Source organism: Aquarana catesbeiana, linkage group LG03, assembly GCF_042186555.1.
Source record: "Aquarana catesbeiana isolate 2022-GZ linkage group LG03, ASM4218655v1, whole genome shotgun sequence".
Classification (NCBI taxonomy): domain Eukaryota; kingdom Metazoa; phylum Chordata; class Amphibia; order Anura; family Ranidae; genus Aquarana; species Aquarana catesbeiana.
This window is the reverse complement of record NC_133326.1, coordinates 678,784,004-678,805,418: the sequence shown is the minus strand read 5'-3', so window position 1 is coordinate 678,805,418 and position 21,415 is coordinate 678,784,004. Positions and strand designations below refer to the sequence as shown.

The 21,415-nt window shown below is 42.7% G+C and overlaps 1 protein-coding gene across 2 annotated transcripts in view; it reads left to right on the top strand.

Moving 5' to 3' along the window:
* The window catches only part of LOC141134741 (uncharacterized), a 70,032-nt gene extending 49,483 nt beyond the window's left edge, over positions 1-20,549 (top strand). Inside the window, exons 5-11 of one of the 2 annotated variants that reach the window (XM_073624177.1) lie at positions 749-904; positions 3,807-3,834; positions 4,852-4,886; positions 6,565-6,608; positions 7,551-7,619; positions 8,186-8,254; positions 18,928-20,549. In XM_073624177.1, coding sequence (XP_073480278.1) covers positions 749-904; positions 3,807-3,834; positions 4,852-4,886; positions 6,565-6,608; positions 7,551-7,619; positions 8,186-8,254; positions 18,928-19,047 — 521 coding nt within the window. In that variant the 3' untranslated portion in view covers positions 19,048-20,549. The remainder of the gene's footprint in view (positions 1-748; positions 905-3,806; positions 3,835-4,851; positions 4,887-6,564; positions 6,609-7,550; positions 7,620-8,185; positions 8,255-18,927) is intronic. The other variant, XM_073624178.1, reaches the window with a different exon arrangement.
* The last annotated feature ends 866 nt before the right edge of the window (positions 20,550-21,415 follow it).

The window sequence follows — 21,415 nt, the reverse complement described above, 5'->3', positions numbered from 1 at the left end:
CACCAGACAGGGCTGTGCTGTGTGACAGAGCTGTGTAAATCTCAAAACTGGTTGGACAGTAATACAAATCTTTTGGCAGGTAAACAACTCACGTATATGCATTCCATTTGTGTACAGTATTTAGCTGTTTTCTTGGAGTTCAGCTTTAGGAAACTTATTTTAAAGTGATACTAAAGGTTCGGATTTTATTTTTTAAAAATAACAAACATGTCATACTTACCTCCACTGTGCAGCTCGTTTTGCACAGAGTGGCCCCGATCGGCGTCCTCTGGGGTCCCCCGGCGTCTCTCTCGGCTCCTCCCCGCCTCAGATAACCCCCTCTGGGAAGCGCTCTCCTAAAGGGGTTAGCCTGTGGGCGCGCTCCCGAATCCTGCATGTGGCGTCCATAGCCGCCAAGTGCAGGACTCGGCCCGCCCCCCCGGCGCCCGCGTCATTGGATTTGATTGACAGCAGCGCGAGCCAATGGCTGCGCTGCTATCAATCTATCCAATGAAGAGCTGAGAAGCCCAGGCAAAGATCCAGCGCATTCGCGACGCGGGACTTTCCAGGGCTCAGGTAAGTAAAACGGGGGGCTGAGGGGGGGGGGGGTAATCATCAGATGTTTTTTCACCTTAATGCATAGGATGCATTAAGGTGAAAAAACATGAACCTTTACAGTCCCTTTAAGTTTGTTGGTCACTTGATTTTTCGATTAATTTTAAGCCACAAACAGGTTAACTTTTTGTTTTGTCTTTTTTTTCTTTGTCAGATACATCTACCATAGAAACACAGAGGACTAATAATGGAAATGGTTCTGATGAAAAAAAAAATCTCACCTTCCATGACCTCATGATCATTATTGTTGTCTCTTCGGTGACTTTGCTGGTTACTCTCATAGTGATCTTTATCATTTTAAAGATAAAAGGTGGGAACGCTCCATATTATGTTTCAAGAAAATTTCGACTTTTCAAAATTAAGCCTGTTGACCTTGCAGCCTATATTTATATATTATTTTGCCAAACCTAAACCACACACACCCATACAGTGTCTAGTGCAAAACTTGGTGACCCATTTTTTGGTTGCTGGCAAGTAATTACACTGGGGGGAGATTTACTAAAACTGGACAGTGCAGTGCATAGAAATCAATCAGGGCACTGCTTGTCTGGTTTTGTTTTTTTAATAACCCAAACTGGCCTCCTTGAAAGTCAAAAGCAGATAACAAAGAATATGCCAAGAAGATACAATTATGCTTTACTGTGTACAGAACAAAATATATTTAAACCTAGGAAATAAGAGATTCTCTCCCATGGTAGTTCCCAGCTACTGGGATTGTGATTTTTTATAAATAAAAACCTTTATATTTGCCTTGAAAAAGACTAAAATATAGCAACATTCAGCTCCTAGACTTTTAATGAGGTTCAGCACTATATTTGGTGCAAACTTTCAGATGTGTTCAGAGAACATATAGAAAACCAAACTTTGCTAGGTTCACTCATCACTAAGGCTGGGTACGCACTAGTGAGAATTGGATGTGGATTTTACGCCATCCAATTTGCATGACAGGAGATTGTGACAGTCTTTTCTTTTCTCTGAGGTGGCTCAGGGTGGATTTCACAGGAGTCCTGTGCATCTTTGGCTCAGTTTCAGGGCCGATTTCAGACAAAAATTCAGCCCTGATTCATCCCTGAAACGGAGAACAGGGACACAGCGGACCCCTGCTGTGCCCCTGTGTGAACCCAGCTTAAGTGTGACCATGGTGAGGTGCTGAGTATTGACTAGTAGGTGATGATGGGTACAGGCTGATAGTTACAAGATCTGACACTAAAACTACCCCCCCCCCCCCCTAGACTTGAAGAGGAAGTTGTACCTATATAGCCTGGTGGTTCCCCAAAGCAATATTCACACCATGTGATGATGAACATGCATTGTGTCATTAGTGGGTGGTTGTAAAAACCATGAATAGACATCCTCAACCCTTGATGACCATAGTGTTTCCGCAGCTTCCTGGGACCCGTAATGTGGGTATCCCAGGAGGCAGTAGGCACACTGTTCATGTCATTCTGGCCTAAGTCAGAAATGTGGAATCAGATGCCCTCAAAAAAGGATATTTCTGACCCTCCATGTACCTTTTCCCAGAATCTTCAGCGCTCCAGAAGTGTCTAAACCTGGATCACCCTGATATACAAATCTTGAACATTGTGGAGAAACAACTCCCCAACACTTACTGTAGAACAAGGGAGTGCAATTATCCATTATTTGCAAAACTAAGTTGCAGCAGGTGGAAGAGGTTTGAATGGCCATTATAATTCTTCAAAACTTGAGTTTTGCACCTTCAGAGGACCTCAAAGTAATGAAGATGCAAGGCAATGTACTAAATGAGTTATTTTATATACTTGGTATGATTTGCCAAGGTTTGTGACAAGATACCATTAAACTCAGACCCTTGAAGATCAAAAGGAGCACAGCTTCATACTACAAAATTACAATTTATGGAGATACACAGAGATAGGTAGAGAGGGAGGTGTTCTGCAATTCTGGTATACTTTCTGCCCCAATGTGACAACATTGTTTCTCCATAATACAGAGAGTTGTCACCGTAGGACAAGGAGTGTGTTACTGGCAGGATGACCAGGTAAAAATCAAGGAAAACAGTCTGACAAAGGAAACGAATGCCCCCATCACATTTGGGGTGGGGTTATAGACACTTTAAACACTTCAGCCCCGGAGGATTTGACTGCCAAATGACCGGGCCACTTTTTGCGATTGGGCACTGCGTCGCTTTAACTGACAATTGCGCGGTCGTGCGATGTGGCTCCCAAACAAAATTGACATCCTTTTTTTCCCACAAATAGAGCTTTCTTTTGGTGGTATTTGATCACCTTTGCGGTTTTTATTTTTTGCGCTATAAACAAAAATAGAGCGACAATTTTGAAAAAAAAAAGCAATATTTTTTACTTTTTGTTATAATAAATTTTTTTTAAAAAAAGCTAATTTTTTCTCAGTTTAAGCCGATATCTATTCTACATATTTTTGTTAAAAAAAAAAAAAAAATCGCAATAAGCGTGTATTGGTTGGTTTGCGCAAAAGTGATAGCGTCTACAAAATAGGGGATAGTTTTATGGCATTTTAATTTTTTTACTAGTAATGGCGGCGATCAGCGATTTTTATGGTGACTGCGACATTATGGCAGACACATCGGACACTTTTGACGCTATTTTGGGACCATTCACATTTATACAGCGATCAGTGCTATAAAAATGCATTGATTACTGTAAAAATGTGACTGGCAGGGAAGGGATTAACCACTAGGGGGCTAGGAATGGGTTAAGTGTGCCCTAGGGAGTGATTCTAACTGTGTGGGGGCTTACTGTGACATGACACTGCTCCCGATGAGAGGGAGCAGACGATCAGTGTCCTGTCGCTAGGCAGAAGAGAGAGATGCCTTGTTTACACAGGCCTCTTCCCGTTCTGCCACTCTATGACGCAATCGTGGGACACCAGCGGACATTGAGTCCGTGGGTCCCAGACTCGATGTCCGCTGTTACTTTGTGCAGCCGTGCTATTCTGCCGACGTAAATGTACAGGACACGGTCAGCAAGCGGTTAATTAAAACCTTTCACGTTTTTTGTCAAAATTTAATTGAACAAGTTGAAGTTAGAAGCTGATTGGCTACCATGCACAGCTGCACCAGATTTTGCACTCTCCAGTTTTATTTAATCAACCCCACACTGTCAATAATGCATCTTATATGATATAGGTGGAAGATATGTAATTGACCATGGTGAGTGAATAAAAAAAATAATAATTTGTTCCTTCATTGATTGCAGGTGTTATTTGTAAAAAGAAAAAACATGTGTAAGTATGCATCTATGCCAATAACGCTACATTGCCTTTTTCTGCTCTCACAATAATGGGCCACCTGTTCTTTAATGACTTAAAGTGGAAAGACAGTTAACACCATTTCTTTAAAAAGAACAGTTTAGAACCTATTTTGCCTAAAAGCTGAGGCTGGAAATAGCAATGCCTTTTTAAGTTCCAACAGGTTTTTATCCAGAAAGTACAACTCCCTGTAACAAACTTATACTGTACCCTCAATCTCCCCAAGTGTACCTCTTTGAGCCTGTAGCAGGTGGAATCTTCTTGGCTTGTAGAAACAAATAATTAGCCCAGAATTGTAGTGCAGTGTTTCAGGGGTTAAGGTTGGATTGGGTCATGTCTTCCCCCATGCCCAACCTAAAGCAGACTGATGTAAGCAATATCAAGTTATATATGAAGCTAGGAAGGCAGGAAGAAAACGTATGAAGTTTTCATAGAGGTGCTTTGTACCCATAAGGATATCTGATGCCACCCTAAAGCTCTTCCTGAACATTAGTGCTACCAAAGCCTTTCAACAGATGTAAGCATTATTTAAAAACCCAACCCAAGTTTTAGTTTAAATCGGCTAAATACATTAAAGGTGCATCCAAACAAATTCCAGTTGCAATTCCAATAACATTTGCAACCAAATGGAAAAACATAAATATAGTGTGGTGGAGATCTCTTGCCAAGAATGGTCCTAGTCCAGGTTGAATCTGGATTTAAGTGTTTTTTTTTTAACTGCTAACCACTATTGCAGTGCAATATGGAAGATGTTTACATTTTCAAGATTTTCTGTGGTTTTCCTATTGCAATTTAATTTGATTTTTTAAAAAAGATTATATTATTTATATATATATATATATATTTATGACTATATAAAAATTGCAAAATTGATGCTTATGCACGTGGCCAGATCAATATTCAGTTAATTTTTTTTAAATTCTGAATGATTTAAATAAATATTCTGCGGTCTTTTCTGCAGAATCTTACTTATCATGTTTTCTTTCTTCCTAGTTCTGAACAGCAGATGAACACCATTCTAGCTGCAGGTAAGGGTACAGTTGTTATATACCCAAAAGTCATAATTTAATGAGTTAAATATATTGCTGAGTACAAGCAGCCATATATAAAGATGGGTAAATAGAAAACCACCCCATTATTTGCTCTGATGGATGAATATTGGATTTTGCCTGGCAGTGTTCGTAAATTGGTCCAAAGTACCACTACCAAATCTAGTATTTACAAAGCAAAATGTAGAGAGCAGACTCCCCAACTTTTGGGTTATCTGTGGCCAGAAGATAGGCTTCAAATGTTAATTTGAGGCTGAACAGGGTCATCCAGCAAGAATCCCTTTCTCTTTAATGTATTAATTCTAATAAGAAAACATTATGCTATATTATGAAGCACTTTGGGGTTGATTTACTAAAACTGGAGAGTGCAAAATCTGGTGCAGCTCTGCATAGAAACCAATCAGCTTCTAGGTTTTTTTGATTGGCAAAGCTTAATCGAACAAGCTGAAGGTAGAATCTGATTGGCTACCATTATCAGATTTTGCGCTCTCCAGTTTTAGTAAATCAACCCCTTTCTATTAGGGCTATGTTATCAGACATGAACATCCCTGCTGGGAAGCAATACAGTTTGGGAACCTCTTTACCCCCCGCCTCAAATCAGACAATGAAGGAGCATCATCAAGATGAGGTTATGACTTGAATCTACACCTCACTTAAGTCAATGGGAGCAAAATATTAGAAACCAGTAATGGCCATTTTCTATGCCAGGAGGCAAGGGATTGTCAAAAATATGGCATAAGAGGGAGCTAGACACCAGTGGAGGCTGGTGTTTTCTTTTTTTGGGGGGAGGGGGCGCTGTTTTCCGGTCGGTCCAGCACTTACCCTATCATGGCGAGTGGCAGGCAGCTTGGTGCAGCTGCTCGGCTCTGAGGCCTCTCCTCCATGGCAGCTTCAAGGCTCCTCCCCTCCTCTTCCTAGGCATCAAATAGGATCGCCTGGGAGGTTCAGCCAATTGGGTGACCGGTATCAAAACCCGCTTCCCGATTGGCCGGGTGGAGGATCCATGTTACAACAGCGAATATTCAATATTAATTTGCTGTTGTAACACACCTGGGTGTGATCGGAGCGCACTCTCTGCAACACGAGCCCACCCTATATTGAAGCCTATTAGAGCCTCTGGCTCTAAGCGGTACTTCAAAAAATTAGAATCCATGCGCAGGTGTCCTGAAAGGGGCCGGACACATGCATAGGGGAGGCTGTGATGGTTGGGGGTTGGCACCCGTGCACCCTTAATGGATGGGCCACCCTGCTAGACACTGCCCTGGGGTCATATACCAAAGCATTAAAAAAAAAAAAAATTAGTTTGGCTGGGAGCAGTGATTTTAATGCTTAAAGTGAAACATTAAAAATACAAAGTTCCTTTAAATCAATGCCTGGAGGATGCCCTTAACCTGCCTGTGAAATGGCAATTTTCAAAGAAAAAAAAATCCATTTAAATTGCTGGTAAATGACATTTCCCGACTTCTTCCTGTTTTGAAAAAGGTGGCTGGATTTTTATCTATATCAGATCCTTAGTTAACGGTCTGGAATAGATGTTAATGGGGGTTTATATCTTCTCAGGGTTCAATTTTAAATATTTCAAAAAGAATGTCAAGTAATAAAAGAATTGGCAATTTAGTGAATACAATTTATGGGGCTTATTTCTGATTATTTACAGATGTGACAGGTGAGGAGGCACCATACTGTGAAATAAGCACAAAGGTGAGTACCGGTAACATTCTTAAAGAACAATTTGCAAAAAACACAAATTGTAAAGGCGAAGACAGACTGACAGGATCATATGATCTTGACCATAATCAGGAGCTAAGGGGAGCTTTCCTGACCACCTATTCATATGATTTAACCCAACTTGGCTGCCACTCATCTTTGGGTGACTGTGGCCCCATCATGACACCGGCTACTCCTAAATTAGTGGAGGACATGATAACTTTTTCACCACAGTTAATGAGTAGTAAGTGATTCAGTCTGCCTTGTGTGCATCATGTGACATGACTAAGAAAACTGTATCTCCCTAATATAAATCTGTCAAATATACACCCTTTTTTGGTATCAGTGGGAGCAATAGTGCTCCATCATTGCTGTCAATCAAGGAATGTTACACTATCATTGGTGTCAGTGGAAGAAGAGTGCCTCATTGTTGGTGTCAGTGGGAGGAATAGTGCCCCATCATTGGTGTCAGTGAAAAGAATAGTACCCCATCGTTGGAGACAGTGGGATGAACAGTGTCCCGTGGGAGGAATAGTGCCCCATCATTGGTTTCAGTGGAAGGAATATTGCTCTATCGTTGCCCCATTGCTGGTCTGAGCGGGAAGATTAGTGCCCCAATAAAAGGCAAGTACAGAATTGCACCTTTGCACCTGCCCAATGGGGTGCAGTTTGTGGAGCACTGCTCTAATGTATCAAATATGTGTTTATTTTAGCATACGGAAGACCAAATGAGCCTTTTGATGTCAAGGCATGCACAATTAATACAACGTAAAAGAGACTACACAAGATGATTGAAAATTGATATTTGTAAATGTGTCTATTGGCATAATCATACAATGTATTTCCTTTGTAAATTTCTTTGTTGCTATAAGTATAGTTGATTTTAAGAATTCTCAGATAAAGGAAGTATATGATTTGGATGTTGGGTGATTTCAGAAACCAGAGGAGATGTCAGTTAATGGCACTGATGAAGCGGCAAGTAACGAGATGGAAAATGGAGAAGATGTAAGTGCCAAATATGGATGGGAATGGGGGAAATTACTATCATCTCAGTTATAATTGCTTTTGTTTCCAATGTCATGGGAATTTATTATGGTTTTGTGTCTATATTTATTTATTTTACATTTAGAAATTTTTTAACTGACATTATAATATATAATCTTTGTTTTACAAATAAAGATATAGTAGTCAGTTCATAAATTCAATTAGAAAAATGCATGAATGTGGGGTAAAGGTTTTGTGAATCTTGGGTGAGAACATAAATAGATGGGTTTCCCATTCTCTTTTTATCTCTGCAAAACCACAAATAAATGTTAATCCTGCCAGTGAATTCCACCTAAAACAGTTTCCTTTGAAAAAAACAATGCTGCATTGCCCCTAAATTTAGAGTAGCCTTGGCACTCCTAATTATTCTGTCTCTGTTTGGACTCAAGTGAGATGAGAAGATATTAACGGGGTATGGTTATTAGGATTGTCACTGCTGATTCACAAGCCTATAGCTAGTCAGTCTATAGGATTTTAAGAATTCTCAGATAAAGGAAGTATATGATTTGGATGTTGGGTGATTTCAGAAACCAGAGGAGATGTCAGTTAATGGCACTGATGAAGCGGCAAGTAACGAGATGGAAAATGGAGAAGATGTAAGTGCCAAATATGGATGGGAATGGGGGAAATTACTATCATCTCAGTTATAATTGCTTTTGTTTCCAATGTCATGGGAATTTATTATGGTTTTGTGTCTATATTTATTTATTTTACATTTAGAAATTTTTTAACTGACATTATAATATATAATCTTTGTTTTACAAATAAAGATATAGTAGTCAGTTCATAAATTCAATTAGAAAAATGCATGAATGTGGCGTAAAGGTTTTGTGAATCTTGGGTGAGAACATAAATAGATGGGTTTCCCATTCTCTTTTTATCTCTGCAAAACCACAAATAAATGTTAATCCTGCCAGTGAATTCCACCTAAAACAGTTTCCTTTGAAAAAAACAATGCTGCATTGCCCCTAAATATAGAGTAGCCTTGGCACTCCTAATTATTCTGCCTCTGTTTGGACTCAAGTGAGATGAGAAGATATTAAGGGGGTATGGTTATTAGGATTGTCACTGCTGATTCACAAGCCTATAGCTGGTCAGTCAGCAGCTACCCACACCTATCCCCACCCACTGCATTCTGGAGTGACAACACTGCCTCTGCTGCTAAAATCTTCCCATGGCGAGCTGCAGGGTCTGCGGTGGGAAATATGTAAAGTACAATGGAAGGAAAATTTGGTTCACTTAGGTGAGATAAAGGAAGTAGGTTCTCCATTTATGAGCCTTTTGTCTGACATAGTAACTGGATTTGCAACTTGTTTAGGCTGTCATACAAGACCTTTTAGTTGTGTTTTAATACAAACTGCACCCTTGATACATGATTCCCCCAGAACTACGGGGTTTCCAAAGAGAGAACAGCAGTAATTGCTACCTTTCAGACTCTGCTTACAGACTGAGGAGGAGGGGCCACTGATCTGATTCATTAACTTCTAAATTTCAGCTTGAGCTATTAGGCTCTGTAATTTCCAAGCATTTTTCCTTTAGCAAAAGCAGATCAATTTGGCCTGGAAAACACGTGAAATAGGGACCCTGAGCTCTACCTGCTGGCCACAGAAATATTTCATATTTGCTCTGTGAAGGTTCTCCTTTATCTTTGTCATGGTAAACCTAGAATTCACATACTTCTGTTTTTATTTTGTAATGTTAAAGATGTCTCATAGCTTATAGAAGTGCTTCTTCAGTTCTTCAGTTCTAGTTCAAGTTTCTTCTTCAGAAACATACCCCAGTATTTGTATCCACATAGGTGGTACAGACACCTAATTCAACCAGATGTATGGAGAGCTGGAATTGACCATACACAAGCGCTTTTGACTGCTTTTACAGTAATTAAGTGGTCCACCTGTTGGGGTAAGGGTCAGAGTGAACTTCACTTTTGGCGACGTGAGTTGTCATATTCTTAATATCTTAGACTATTAAGAGAGCACAAGAACTGCATTCATGTTATATTACCTTAATTCAATCACCACGGAAAGACAGATGTTGAATGTACAAGGATTTTAGGATGTCTTCATAGATGGTAGTCCTTCAGTTTATATGGCAGAAGGTGTGGATTTGTCGAAACATTGGGAAGAGATGTTAAAATGGTACTATATGTAGAATATAGAAGGTGTTGAAAGCTACCACCCTTGTTCAGTGATGATTGTTCTAGTCTGACATACATGGCCTCTTTCTACGCCTCTTACGAACCAGTTTTCCGCTCTGTCCAAAATGTGCACATCACTGTCCTAAAAAATGTCCCTTATCCTCAAGGTGCAGGAAAACTTCTAAGGCTGGGTTCACATATGTGCGAATGGGATGTGGACATGACATGCAAGTGTGACTGGCTCTCAATGGAGTCGGTTCGCACAGGGTGGCTGCTGTCCGCATTCCAAAAGGGTCCTGTGCGTGTTTGGGTCCGGTTCAGGTGCAAATTCAGACAAAAATATGGACCTGATTCGCACCTGAATCAGTGAACAGGAACGCACGGACCCCATGCTGGGAACCGCAGCCGCATATATGTGAACCGTGCCCAAGTCTTGAACTGTAGAATTACCCCTCCTATGTTGGGCTATCCATTATTTAACAGGTTGCTTTTGCCCTGTACACACGATCAGACATTGATCGGACATTCCGACAACAAAATCCATGGATTTTTTCCGAGGGATGTTGGCTCAAACTTGTCTTGCATACACAGGGTCGCACAAAGTTGTCAGAAAATCCGATCGGTCTGAGCGCGGTGACGTAAAACACGTACATCTGGATTATAAATGGGGCAGTAGCCAATAGCTTTCGTCTCTTTATTTATTCTGAGCATGCGTGGCACTTTGTGTACACACGATCAGAATTTAACCGATCGGATTTTGTGTCATAAAATTTTATAGCCTACTCTCAAACTGTGTGTCGGAAATTCTTACGGAAAAAGTCCGATGGAGCCCACACACGATCGGAATCTCCGACAACACAATCCGATCCCACTTTTTCCGTCGGAAAATCCGACCGTGTGTACAGGGCATTCATCTTCCCAGTGTACAGGTCTTTGTATTCCTGACTACACTGCACTACATATACCAAGTTGCTTTGCTTATGTTTGGGTTTATTGGATGCATAAGTGTAGCCGATGGTTGCTACTAGTTACTAACATCCACCATGTTCACCCCGCTGCCAGACCTTAATACATCACTCTCCAGGAGACAATGAACAGTCATTTGCTTTTGTTTTGTTTTTGTTTATTTGGGGGATATGACTTGGCTGGGGAAGGGGTATGGGATCCCCAAAGAATAGATCACTTTGCCATTCTTACTAAAGAATTGCTGAATCAATTGCACTCTGAACAATGATGGACTCTAACATTTACAGTCACTCCTCTGCACCTACTCCTGCAGACCGTTACTCCTCTGCACGAACTCCTGCAGACTGTTACTCCTAGGACTCTTCTCCTCCTGCACAAGCTTCACTGTACAATGTTAGTCTCTCCGCCCCATCATCTTTATACTGCACCAGGGATCACTCTGAATACTCCTTGATGGATGCTGAACTTTGATGACTTTTATTAGGCCAGGGGCCTGCAGTACCCCATCTTGGCAGCCCAGTTGTTTAGCAGCATTGAATAGTTGGTGGACTGATCCCGGCTAGCCTGACTTGCAAATCCTGTGCCCGCAGGCCTCATCGATTTGACACAAAACCCCACAGTCTCTCCTCTGGCCTTGCACCCAGCTCCTCTGACATGCCTCTTTCAGATATCCACTTTGCTGCACTCACCGACCTTCTCCTGCCCTGAGTCCTTGGTGAAGTATTTTCCCGGAAATGCGTACCGACTGCCTCTCCAGCTCCTCTGTTCCAAAACACCTCCTCAATGTAAAGAGAGAGGCTTCCTCCAAGCTCCTGTGCTCCTCCGCCGAGGCCTGCACCCCCCCCCCCCCACCCAGATGGGGATGGGCCTCTTGCTAACACTCCATTCTTCACTTCACCCAGCCAACAATTCCCCTCCAGTGGGCTGGACCTGAGCTTAAGTAGGAGGTCTGCCCCATGCCAATTCCAATTGGGGGGTTGGTCAGTTCTCCTCACATGAGCTCCCTGTCCCTCCAATTCCCAGCCCTGCCCCTCTTCCAGAAGATTCTCCCTGGAAGCAGGGGAGGCGCCCAAGAACTGAAAGACAGGTGGTCACACCCACTGCTACACTAACCACTCCCTAACATGCAGCATTGGCCTGCCTAAATTTACCTGCCTGACAGCTACCACAAAAATCCTTACCTCTAACACCTACCTATGGTAGAGGGTGCTACATCAGCTTCTGTCTCAGTGTATTGCTAGGCTTGAAAGGCACAGTTATGATATGTTTGTTAAAGATCCTTTTGAGCTCTTCTAAAACTCCAGATATGTAAACTGAAGGACTAACATCTACAGTATGTAGACTTCTTGACAACTAGGATGGGATGATGTAACTAGAACAGGATGGTTCCATTAACATTTGCTTTGACACATTCCATGGTGATGAAATTGAGGTGTCTGTGCTACCTGGGTGCTTATAAATGCCGGGGTATGTTCCTGACTCATTAGAACAGAAAAAGTAGCTTGGATATACTATAAAACGTCTTCAACATTACAGAAGAAAGCCAGCTGAATATGACTCACTAGCTACTACTAGTCATTAATATTTACTTCACTAAAAAAATTATTTGGTAATCCTTACCAAAAAAAAGCAACGTGGTGGGGGAGCAGGACAGAGGACTACTACTAACCTAAGAGGAATCAGCACAAGGGATACATCCTTCTGACTAGGGATGAGCCGAACACCCCCCCGGTTCTGTTCGCATCAGAACCTGCGAACGGACCGAAAATTTGCACGAACGTTAGAACCCCATTGACGTCTATGGGACTCGAACGTTCGAAATCAAAAGTGCTCATTTTAAAGGCTAATTTCCATGGTATTGTCCTAAAAAGGGTTTGGGGACTCGGGTCCTGCCCCAGGGGACATGTATCAATGCAAAAAAAACTTTTAAAAACGGCCGTTTTTTCGGGAGCAGTGATTTTAATGATGCTCAAAGTAAAAAAAAAGTGAAATATTCCTTTAAATATCGTACCTGGGGGGTGTCTATAGTATGCCTGTGAAGTGGCGCGTGTTTCCCGTGCTTAGAACAGTCCCTGCACAAAATGTCATTTTTAAAGGAAAATAAGTCATTTAAAACTGCTTGCGGCTTTAAAGTAATGTCGGGTCATGGCAATATGGATGAAAATCAGTGAGACAAACGGCATGGGTACCCCCAGTCCATTACCAGGCCCTTTGGGTCTTGTATGGATATTAAGGGGAACCCCTCACCCAAATTAAAATAAGGAAAGGTGTGGGGCCACCAGGCCCTATATACTCTGAACAGCAGTATACAGGCGGTGCAAACAAGACAGGGACTGTAGGTTTGTTAAGTAGAATCTGTTTGTAATTTTGAACGGGTACATTTTTAACGTGTTTAGCTCCAGCCAAAAAATCTTTTTTAAGCTTTTTGGAAAACATAGGGAAGGGTTATCACCCCTGTGACATTTGTTTTGCTGTCTGTCCTCTTCAGAAGATTTCACCTCACTTTTTGTCCCAAAGACAGATGTTTTTTGAAAATTTGGGTTTTTTTGTGGAACAAGGATTGGAAAGCATCAGTGGAAAGGAGAAATGTTTTTCCCATATTAACTCTTACAGGAGAGAATTTCCCTTCCTAGGGGTAGATTTCATCTCACTTCCTGTTGTCTCCTTCCGTTTGCAAGTAGGAGTCATTTGTAAGTTAGATGTTTGAAAGTAGGGGCCTGCCCTATATACTCAGCAGAAATTTGGGCCTTAGGTGTTGTTGTGGCCAGAACACTGTAAGCCCTCATAGGGCCCTGCTATGAAATATTAGATCAAGAATTGTAATTGCATGCCCCTGTTGAACAAGGGCAGAAAAATTGGGCCTTTGGTGGTGGTGCTGGTGCCACAACACTGTAAGTCCTCACTCGCTCTTGGTGGGTGCAGAAATGGGCCCTGCTGTGAAATATTAGATCAAGAATTGTAATTACATGCCCCTGTTGAACCAAGCCAGAAAAATTGGGCCTTTGGTGGTGGTGGTGGTGCTGGTACCACAACACTAAGTTCTCACTCGCTCTTGGTGGGTGCAGAAATGGGCCCTGCTGTGAAATATTAGATCAAGAATTGTAATTACATGCCCCTGTTGAACAGGGGCTGAAAAATTAGGCTTTAGGCACTGGTGCTGGTGCCACAACACTGCAACCCTTCACAGATACTCTAGTTGGAATGCAGAAACGAGCCCTGCTGCAAAGTATTGCATCAAAAATTGTAATTACACGCTCCTGTTAAACAGGGGCTGAAAAATTGGGCCTTAGGCACTGGTGGTGACGCCCAGAACCAAAAATGTTCTTACAAGCTATCAGCGTGATCATTGAGGAGGAAGAGGATAATTACTCAGGGATAGTCACTCAGCATCAGCATAGGCAGCCTTTGAAGGGATCTGAGATTTCAAAAAAAAATATTCGGTTACATCAGCATCAGGTGCTTGGTAGCTGGTGGTGATCCAAGACTGATTCATTTTTATGAAGGTCAGTCGATCGACCGAGTCGGTGGACAGACGCACCCTGTGATCGGTTACAAAGCCTCCAGCAGCACTGAATGGGCGTTCCGAAAGAACGCTGGATGCAGGACAGGCCAGTAGCTCAATTGCATACTGTGCAAGCTCTGGCCAGTGATCCATCCTCAAGACCCAGTAACCCAGAGGATTTTCGGTGGGAAAGGTGTTCAAGTCAGATCTTGCCCCTAGGTATTCCTGCACCATGTAAAACAGACGCTGGCAATGGTTGCTGGAACCGATCAAACCTTGGGGCTGCGGACCAAAAAAATTGTCTGAACGCATCGGTCAGACGGCCACCTTCTCCACCGCTCCTTCTTTGACTGACCGAAGCCTCAGCAACACGTTGTCCAGAAACAGGAGTTTGTAACCTCCCAGTCTCTGGGAACGCGTTGCACAGACCTTTCTGCAAGGCCTCCCGAAGATGTTTCATCCTCTGCTCCCTCTGCGATGGCAAGATAAGGTCCGCAACCTTACCCTTGTAATGTGGATCAAGGAGGGTTGCCAGCCAGTATTGGTCCTTCTCCTTGATACCACGAATACGAGGATCCTCCTCTTCCTGTGTGATCGGCGGGCACGCAGGAACACTGTCTGGATAAAGGGGGCCTTGAGAGCTAAGGAAGTCCTCCTCTTCCTGCCTCTGTTCTGCCTCAAGTGCCCTGTCTATTATTCCACGCAGCGTGTGCTTCAACAGGTGGACAAGGGGGACAGTGTCACTGATGCATGCACTGTCACTGCTCACCATCCTCGTGGCCTCCTCAAATGGTGACAGGACAGTGCATGCATCCCTGATCATGGCCCACTGGAGTGGGGAAAGAAAACAAGCTCCCCTGACCCTGTCCTGGTGCCATAGTCGCACAGGTACTCATTGATGGCCCTCTGCTGCGTGTGCAGCCGCTGCAGCATGGCCAACATTGAGTTCCACCTGGTGGGCATGTCACAGATTAGGCGGTTCTTGGGCAGGTTAAACTCCTTTTGGAGGTCCGCCAGCCGAGCACTGGCATTATATGACCGGCGGAAATGCACACAGACTTTCCTGGCCTGACTCAGGACATCCTGTAAGCCCGGGTACCTGCCCAAGAACCGCTGCACCACCAAGTTAAGGACGTGAGCCAAACAGGGCACATGGGTCATTTGTCCCTGTCGGAGGGCAGAGAGGAGGTTGGGGCCATTGTCGCAAACCACCATTCCTGCCTTAAGTTGGTGTGGCATCAACCACCTCTGAACCTGCCCCTGCAGAGCTGACAGAACCTCTGCCCCAGTGTGGCTCCTGTCCCCCAAGCACACCAGCTCAAGCACCGCATGGCATCTTTTGGCCTGCGTACTTGTGTAGCCCCTTGAACGGCTATGGAGCACCGCTGGTTCCGAGGACAAAGCACAGGAAGAGGCCATGGAGGAAGAAGAAGAGGAGGGGGTGGAGGAGAGAGGTGTGTCAATCATTAGTAGTGGCATTTTGGAGGCATGGTGGCGGAGCAACCTCCAACACTACTGCACCTTGTCCTGCATCCTTCCCAGCTGCCAGCAGAGTCACCCAATGCGCCGTGAAACTTAGGTAACGTCCCTGTCCATGCCTGCTGGTAATTTGCACCGCTGACCGCCCTGTCCAGCGAGGCATGGACATTGCCTTCCACATGCCATTAGAGAGCCGGAATCGCCTTCCGTGAGAAAAAGTGACGTTTGGGTACCTGCCACTGAGGAACCGCACATTCCACAAACTCACGGAAGGGGGCAGAGTCTACCAACTGAAAAGGCAGCAGTTGAAGTGCTAGCAATTTTGCCAAGCTAGCATTCAACCGCTGGGCATGTGGATGGCTGGGAGCAAACTTCTTTCGGCGGTGCAGCAACTGGGGCAGGGAAATTTGCCTGGTACAATCTGATGTCGGTGAACCGAAAGCAGATTGCCCACAAGTACTTGGCTGTGACACACCTAATTCTACACCTTCATTCCTCTCAGTGCAGGTCTCAGAGAGGACTGAAGGTATAGTGGGGTTGGAGATCACAGCTGATGAGGAGCAAGGAGAGGTCCTCTTTGTTCTTTGGTGTGGGTCTTTTAGATACGCTTGCCAACGAACTGCATGGCAGGTCAACATATGTCTGGTCAAGCATGTGGTACCCAAGCGGGAGATGTTTTGGCCACGCAAGATACGCTTGAGACATATGTTGCAAATAGCAGCGGTGCGATCTGATGCACTCATCTCAAAAAAGGCCCACACCAAAGAACTTTTTGAATAACGCGCAGAGACTGCAGCGCCCTGCACATGCGGAGCTTTGGGGTGTGATGCAGTCAGTGTGCTGCCCTTAGGCTGGCCCCTGGAGGGCATCCTGCCTCGTTTGTGATGTGCCGCCTCCTCCTCCTCCTCCTCTCTCCTATCAGGCACCCACGTTGAGTCAGTGACCTCATCATCCTCTCCCTCCTCATCACTGGAGTAAACCTGGCAGTATGCTGCAGCAGGGGGAGCATGACTGCCAGATTGCTGTCCTTCTTGGGCACCCCCTCTGTCCGTGCTCACGTTACTGCCTTCAGTATCATCATCAGAGCCTTCCAAACGCTGGGCATCCTCCTGGAGCATGTACCCAACACTGTGGTCAAACAGTTCGAGGGACTCCTCAACTCCTCAGGAGGACATGGTGGGGCTAGGGAAGGAGTCACTGATGACATTGAGCCGAGGGAAGAGGCCGCTGCTTTGCCAGACAAAGTACCCTGAGCATGGGTGAGAGAGGATGAGGAGGATGAGAACCGCTTGGTCATCCACTCGACCAAGTCTTCCGCATGTTGCGGCTCAACACGGGCAGCTGCCAAAAAAAGGCCAAGCGTGTCCCACGGCCACATGCTGATGAGGATGCACCGTCTCCACGACCACGACCCTCTTTTATTGGCTTGTGATTGTCTGCCTCTCCTTCTTGGCCTTCCAGACATACTAATGGCCTGTAGCTGCACTAAGCTGGGATATATGTGTACTGATACTGCATCTAGCAAAATCAACTGCCTGCCTGTAGTATGAGAACATCACCAACCTTCTACAGGTAGCTTTAGCTGGACACTGTGCAGAGCTCGCAAAAAAATAACTTGTAGGTTTAGCTGAACACTGTGAGGAGGACGCACCACACTAACTTGTAGTTTTAGCTGAACACTGTGAGCAGGACGCACTGCACTAACTTGTAGCTTTAGATGAACACTGTGCAGAGGTCTCACTACACCAACTTGTAGTTTTAGCTGAACACTGTGAGCAGGACGCACTACACTAACTTGTCACTTTAGATGAACACTGTGCAGAGCTCGCAAAAAAATAACTTGTAGGTTTAGCTGAACACTGTGAGGAGGACGCACCACACTAACTTGTAGTTTTAGCTGAACACTGTGAGCAGAACACACTGCACTAACTTGTAGCTTTAGATGAACACTGTGCAGAGGTCTCACTACACTAACTTGTAGTTTTAGCTGAACACTGTGAGCAGGACGCAGTACACTAACTGTAAATAGTCTAGCTGCCTGACTGTGGTACTAATAGGATCAAAAGGACACCAGCAATTTTCTTCAGGTAGCTGTAAATACTGTAACAAGACAAGCCTGCCTGTCAGTAGGAAGATAACAGGAACGGATCTAGCTAAACTGAATACAGTGTATATATATATATATATATATATATATATATATATATATATGCAACACCTGGGATGCATATACTGTATATACACAATACACTGTAAGTGCAGCTAACTCACTGATTGTCCTGCCTAATCTAACTCAAATGAAATGACACTGTCTCTCTGTCTATCTATGTATCTCAACGCCGGAACACACACTACACAGGGCCGCCGTGCAGGCGGCCTTATATAGTGTGGGGCGTGTTCTAAACCCCCTGAGCCATAATTGGCCAAAGCCACCCTGGCTTTGGCCAATTACAGCTCTCTCTACCGATGGCGCTGTGATTGGCCAAGCATGCGGGTCATAGTGCATGCTTGGCCAATCATCAGCCAGCAATGCACTGCGATGCCGCAGTGAATTATGGGCCGTGACGCACCACACGAATTTGGCGTGAACGGCCCATAACGTTCGGAATTCGGCGAACGACCGAACAGCCAATGTTCGAGTCGAACATGGGTTCGACTCGAACATGAAGCTCATCTCTACTTCTGACTATAATCTCGGGGTCAATGAAAAAAGTGAGCTCCCATCTATGTGTTCATGAGTGGTTGTGACATTGGAAGAGGTGTAACTTTCATGCTTGCAAAATAGCAGCTCTGAACATCTTTTGATTGGCGTGTCCCAAGGAAATTTGAGATTTATTGAAAGGTGTTATGAACTGACACAGGACTTGTGAACATTTTTTATTTACTGCACAGCAAGAGCACTAATGGAGGTTTTAGAATTAATTTTGAATTTGATCACAGTTTGTGTTTGATGTTTATATTTATTGCATAATAATTTATTTTCAATTAATTTATAATTATATATTTAGTATTTGGGTACCAGGGCAGGGAAGTGTTGCAGTTATTTATTTATTTATTTTTTAATTGTTTTTGTGAAACAAAAATTTGTGCTGGCTAGATCTTATATGAACTTTTTTTTTTTTTGCTGCGCAGGGATATTTTATATTTACTTGTATGGAACTTATGTTCTCTTAATTTTTTCTCAGGGTAACCTTCTATATGCAAAACTAAACAAAACCAAACTCAAGGAGAAACGTCGAGCTGAGAATCCAAAGCAGGATGAAGAGGTCGTCTACGCTGCTGTGGTCAAAACAACCTCTGAATAGGGTTTATGTCATGTCAAAGTCATCTTTAAAGTGCATCTAAACCCAGGACCAATAATATTATATAAATATTATAATAGCACCTTACCAATAATTAAAGCTGATGATTGCAATTATGTTCATTTGTGACAGGCTACGGCCGCGACTGCCACTTTCGTGTGCACTGGCCGTTGCAGAATTTGTCCATCCGTTTCCCAATGGACTTGTCACTCGCCCCTAGGAGTCCCAGGGTCAGAACCAGCCATGCATTACATTTGGCTTAAAAGCGCCAATCATGGAACCTGTGATTTTTGGTGCCTTACTGGCACAACATCCTTCCGTTCATCCCTCTGCATGGGCATTAGATTTGATCTACATTACAGCCTTCTGTCTGTGAAGTTTCCTAATAAAGTGTTTACTGCCTTGAACTCTAAAAGTTTGTCTCTGCCGCAACTCTTTGGAACAGCGCCCCCTATTGAACAATTTTTGGTCTTATGAGTTGGGGAGCAGGGGTGTGGGTAGAATCTTTCCTTTACATACCACTTTGGATATGCCTTTATGCCTGGCTTCTTGTTTAAAGTTTTTTTTTTGGTCCTCCTCTTCTCTGTATTTATTATAAATAAGTAAATGAATTATAGAGAGAGGGTAGGTGTATTTACCTATGGATATGTGAATGTGTGTTAGTGTTAAATATGTGTTGAATATAAATATTTGTATATGTATGTGTTAAAGTCAATGTGTGAAATGATATATGTGGGTGGATGTGTGTATCAGTATTAGAAGAAAAGTGAAGGAGAGGAAGAGTGGAAAAAATCCTCAGTTACCTGTATAGATAGGTTGAATTTAGAAAGTCTGTTCCTCATGTGAGGTCAGGCTCCCTACTTTTCTCATCTCCCCCCTTCCCTCCACTTTCTTCTCTTTTCTTCACTTTAACCTCTGTATCTTCTTTGTTACACAGATTTTATCAATTGCCAACCCTGCATCCAGCATGCATTATTTTTTATATATATATATATATATATATATATATATATATATATATATATATATATATATATATATATATATATATATATATATAATCTACCTACCTAGTGACCGTTGACCTGTGACTGTGTCCTCCCTGGACTTTATCTGGCTATTCCCCGCCTCAGTCCCCGGTGGGATTACTTTTACCAGACCCCCATTCAATCCCACCCCTGGAGCTGTTCTCCATCTATGGACTTCGTAAGTAATAAAGCAACTACCCTTATTTTTCATCCTCAGGGCAAAATACCTAGATAAGCATTAAAATGATCCAATATTTCATTATTTCATAGTATAACGCACGCAACCAACTCCTGACGATTAGCAAACGGTCATGAAACGCGTTAAGTGTTCATCCAGGGGTGCCAAGCCACGCTCGCTCCAACAATCCAAACCATTCTTGTTCTTTGTCTGTACTAATCATGCTAATTATATATACATTATATATGTTTGAATTGTATATATTTATTTTTTGCCATAAATTTTACCTTTTGTCACAATTCATGTTTTAGTGATTAATTCTTTATTAATAAATGTATTATGATTATATCAACTTATGTTGAATTTTTATGACTGTATTTTTACATCATAAATGTCTCATTATATTTCTCAATTATGTTTACTAAGATCACTACCATGTACTATCCCTAGGAGTCTGTGACACTCAGGTTACCTTCATGAGTATACATACATATATATATATATATATATATATATATATATATTTATTTACATACTCCCACAGGCCTCACTTAAAGTCCCAACACTACCCCCTTTTTCGGGTTCCTATATATATATATATATATATATATATATATATATATATATATATATATATATATATATATATATATATATATATATATATATATATATATATATATATATATATATATATATATATATATATATATATATATATATATATATATATATATAAATGAAAGCCATTTATTGTGTACAACTGTTATGATACTGGGGCCAGCCTGGTACACTGATCTGTCATCCGCTGTGTTCAATCGTCACAGCCGGTGACAGACCAAACCACAGAGCAGTTGCTAGAGCATGCAGGAGGCGAGCGACTGGGAGGCCGTCATATGAGGAAGCTCCCACCTAGCCCTCATATTACTATAGGTTGGGCATGAGGAGATTAACCTCCCTGGCGGTACGATTATGTCAGATTTTTGCATCTCAAAGCGGTACAATTGTTTTGCATGGAAATTTGGCGTTTTATATTGTAGGCCTGTAATTCTTAGCAATAACACACTTAAGTCTGTCCAAACAAGAGTCTAGTAGAAATCCCGGGTATGATAAAGTTTGAAACACAAAATCATCAATTATAATATAATAAAGAACTATAAATAAT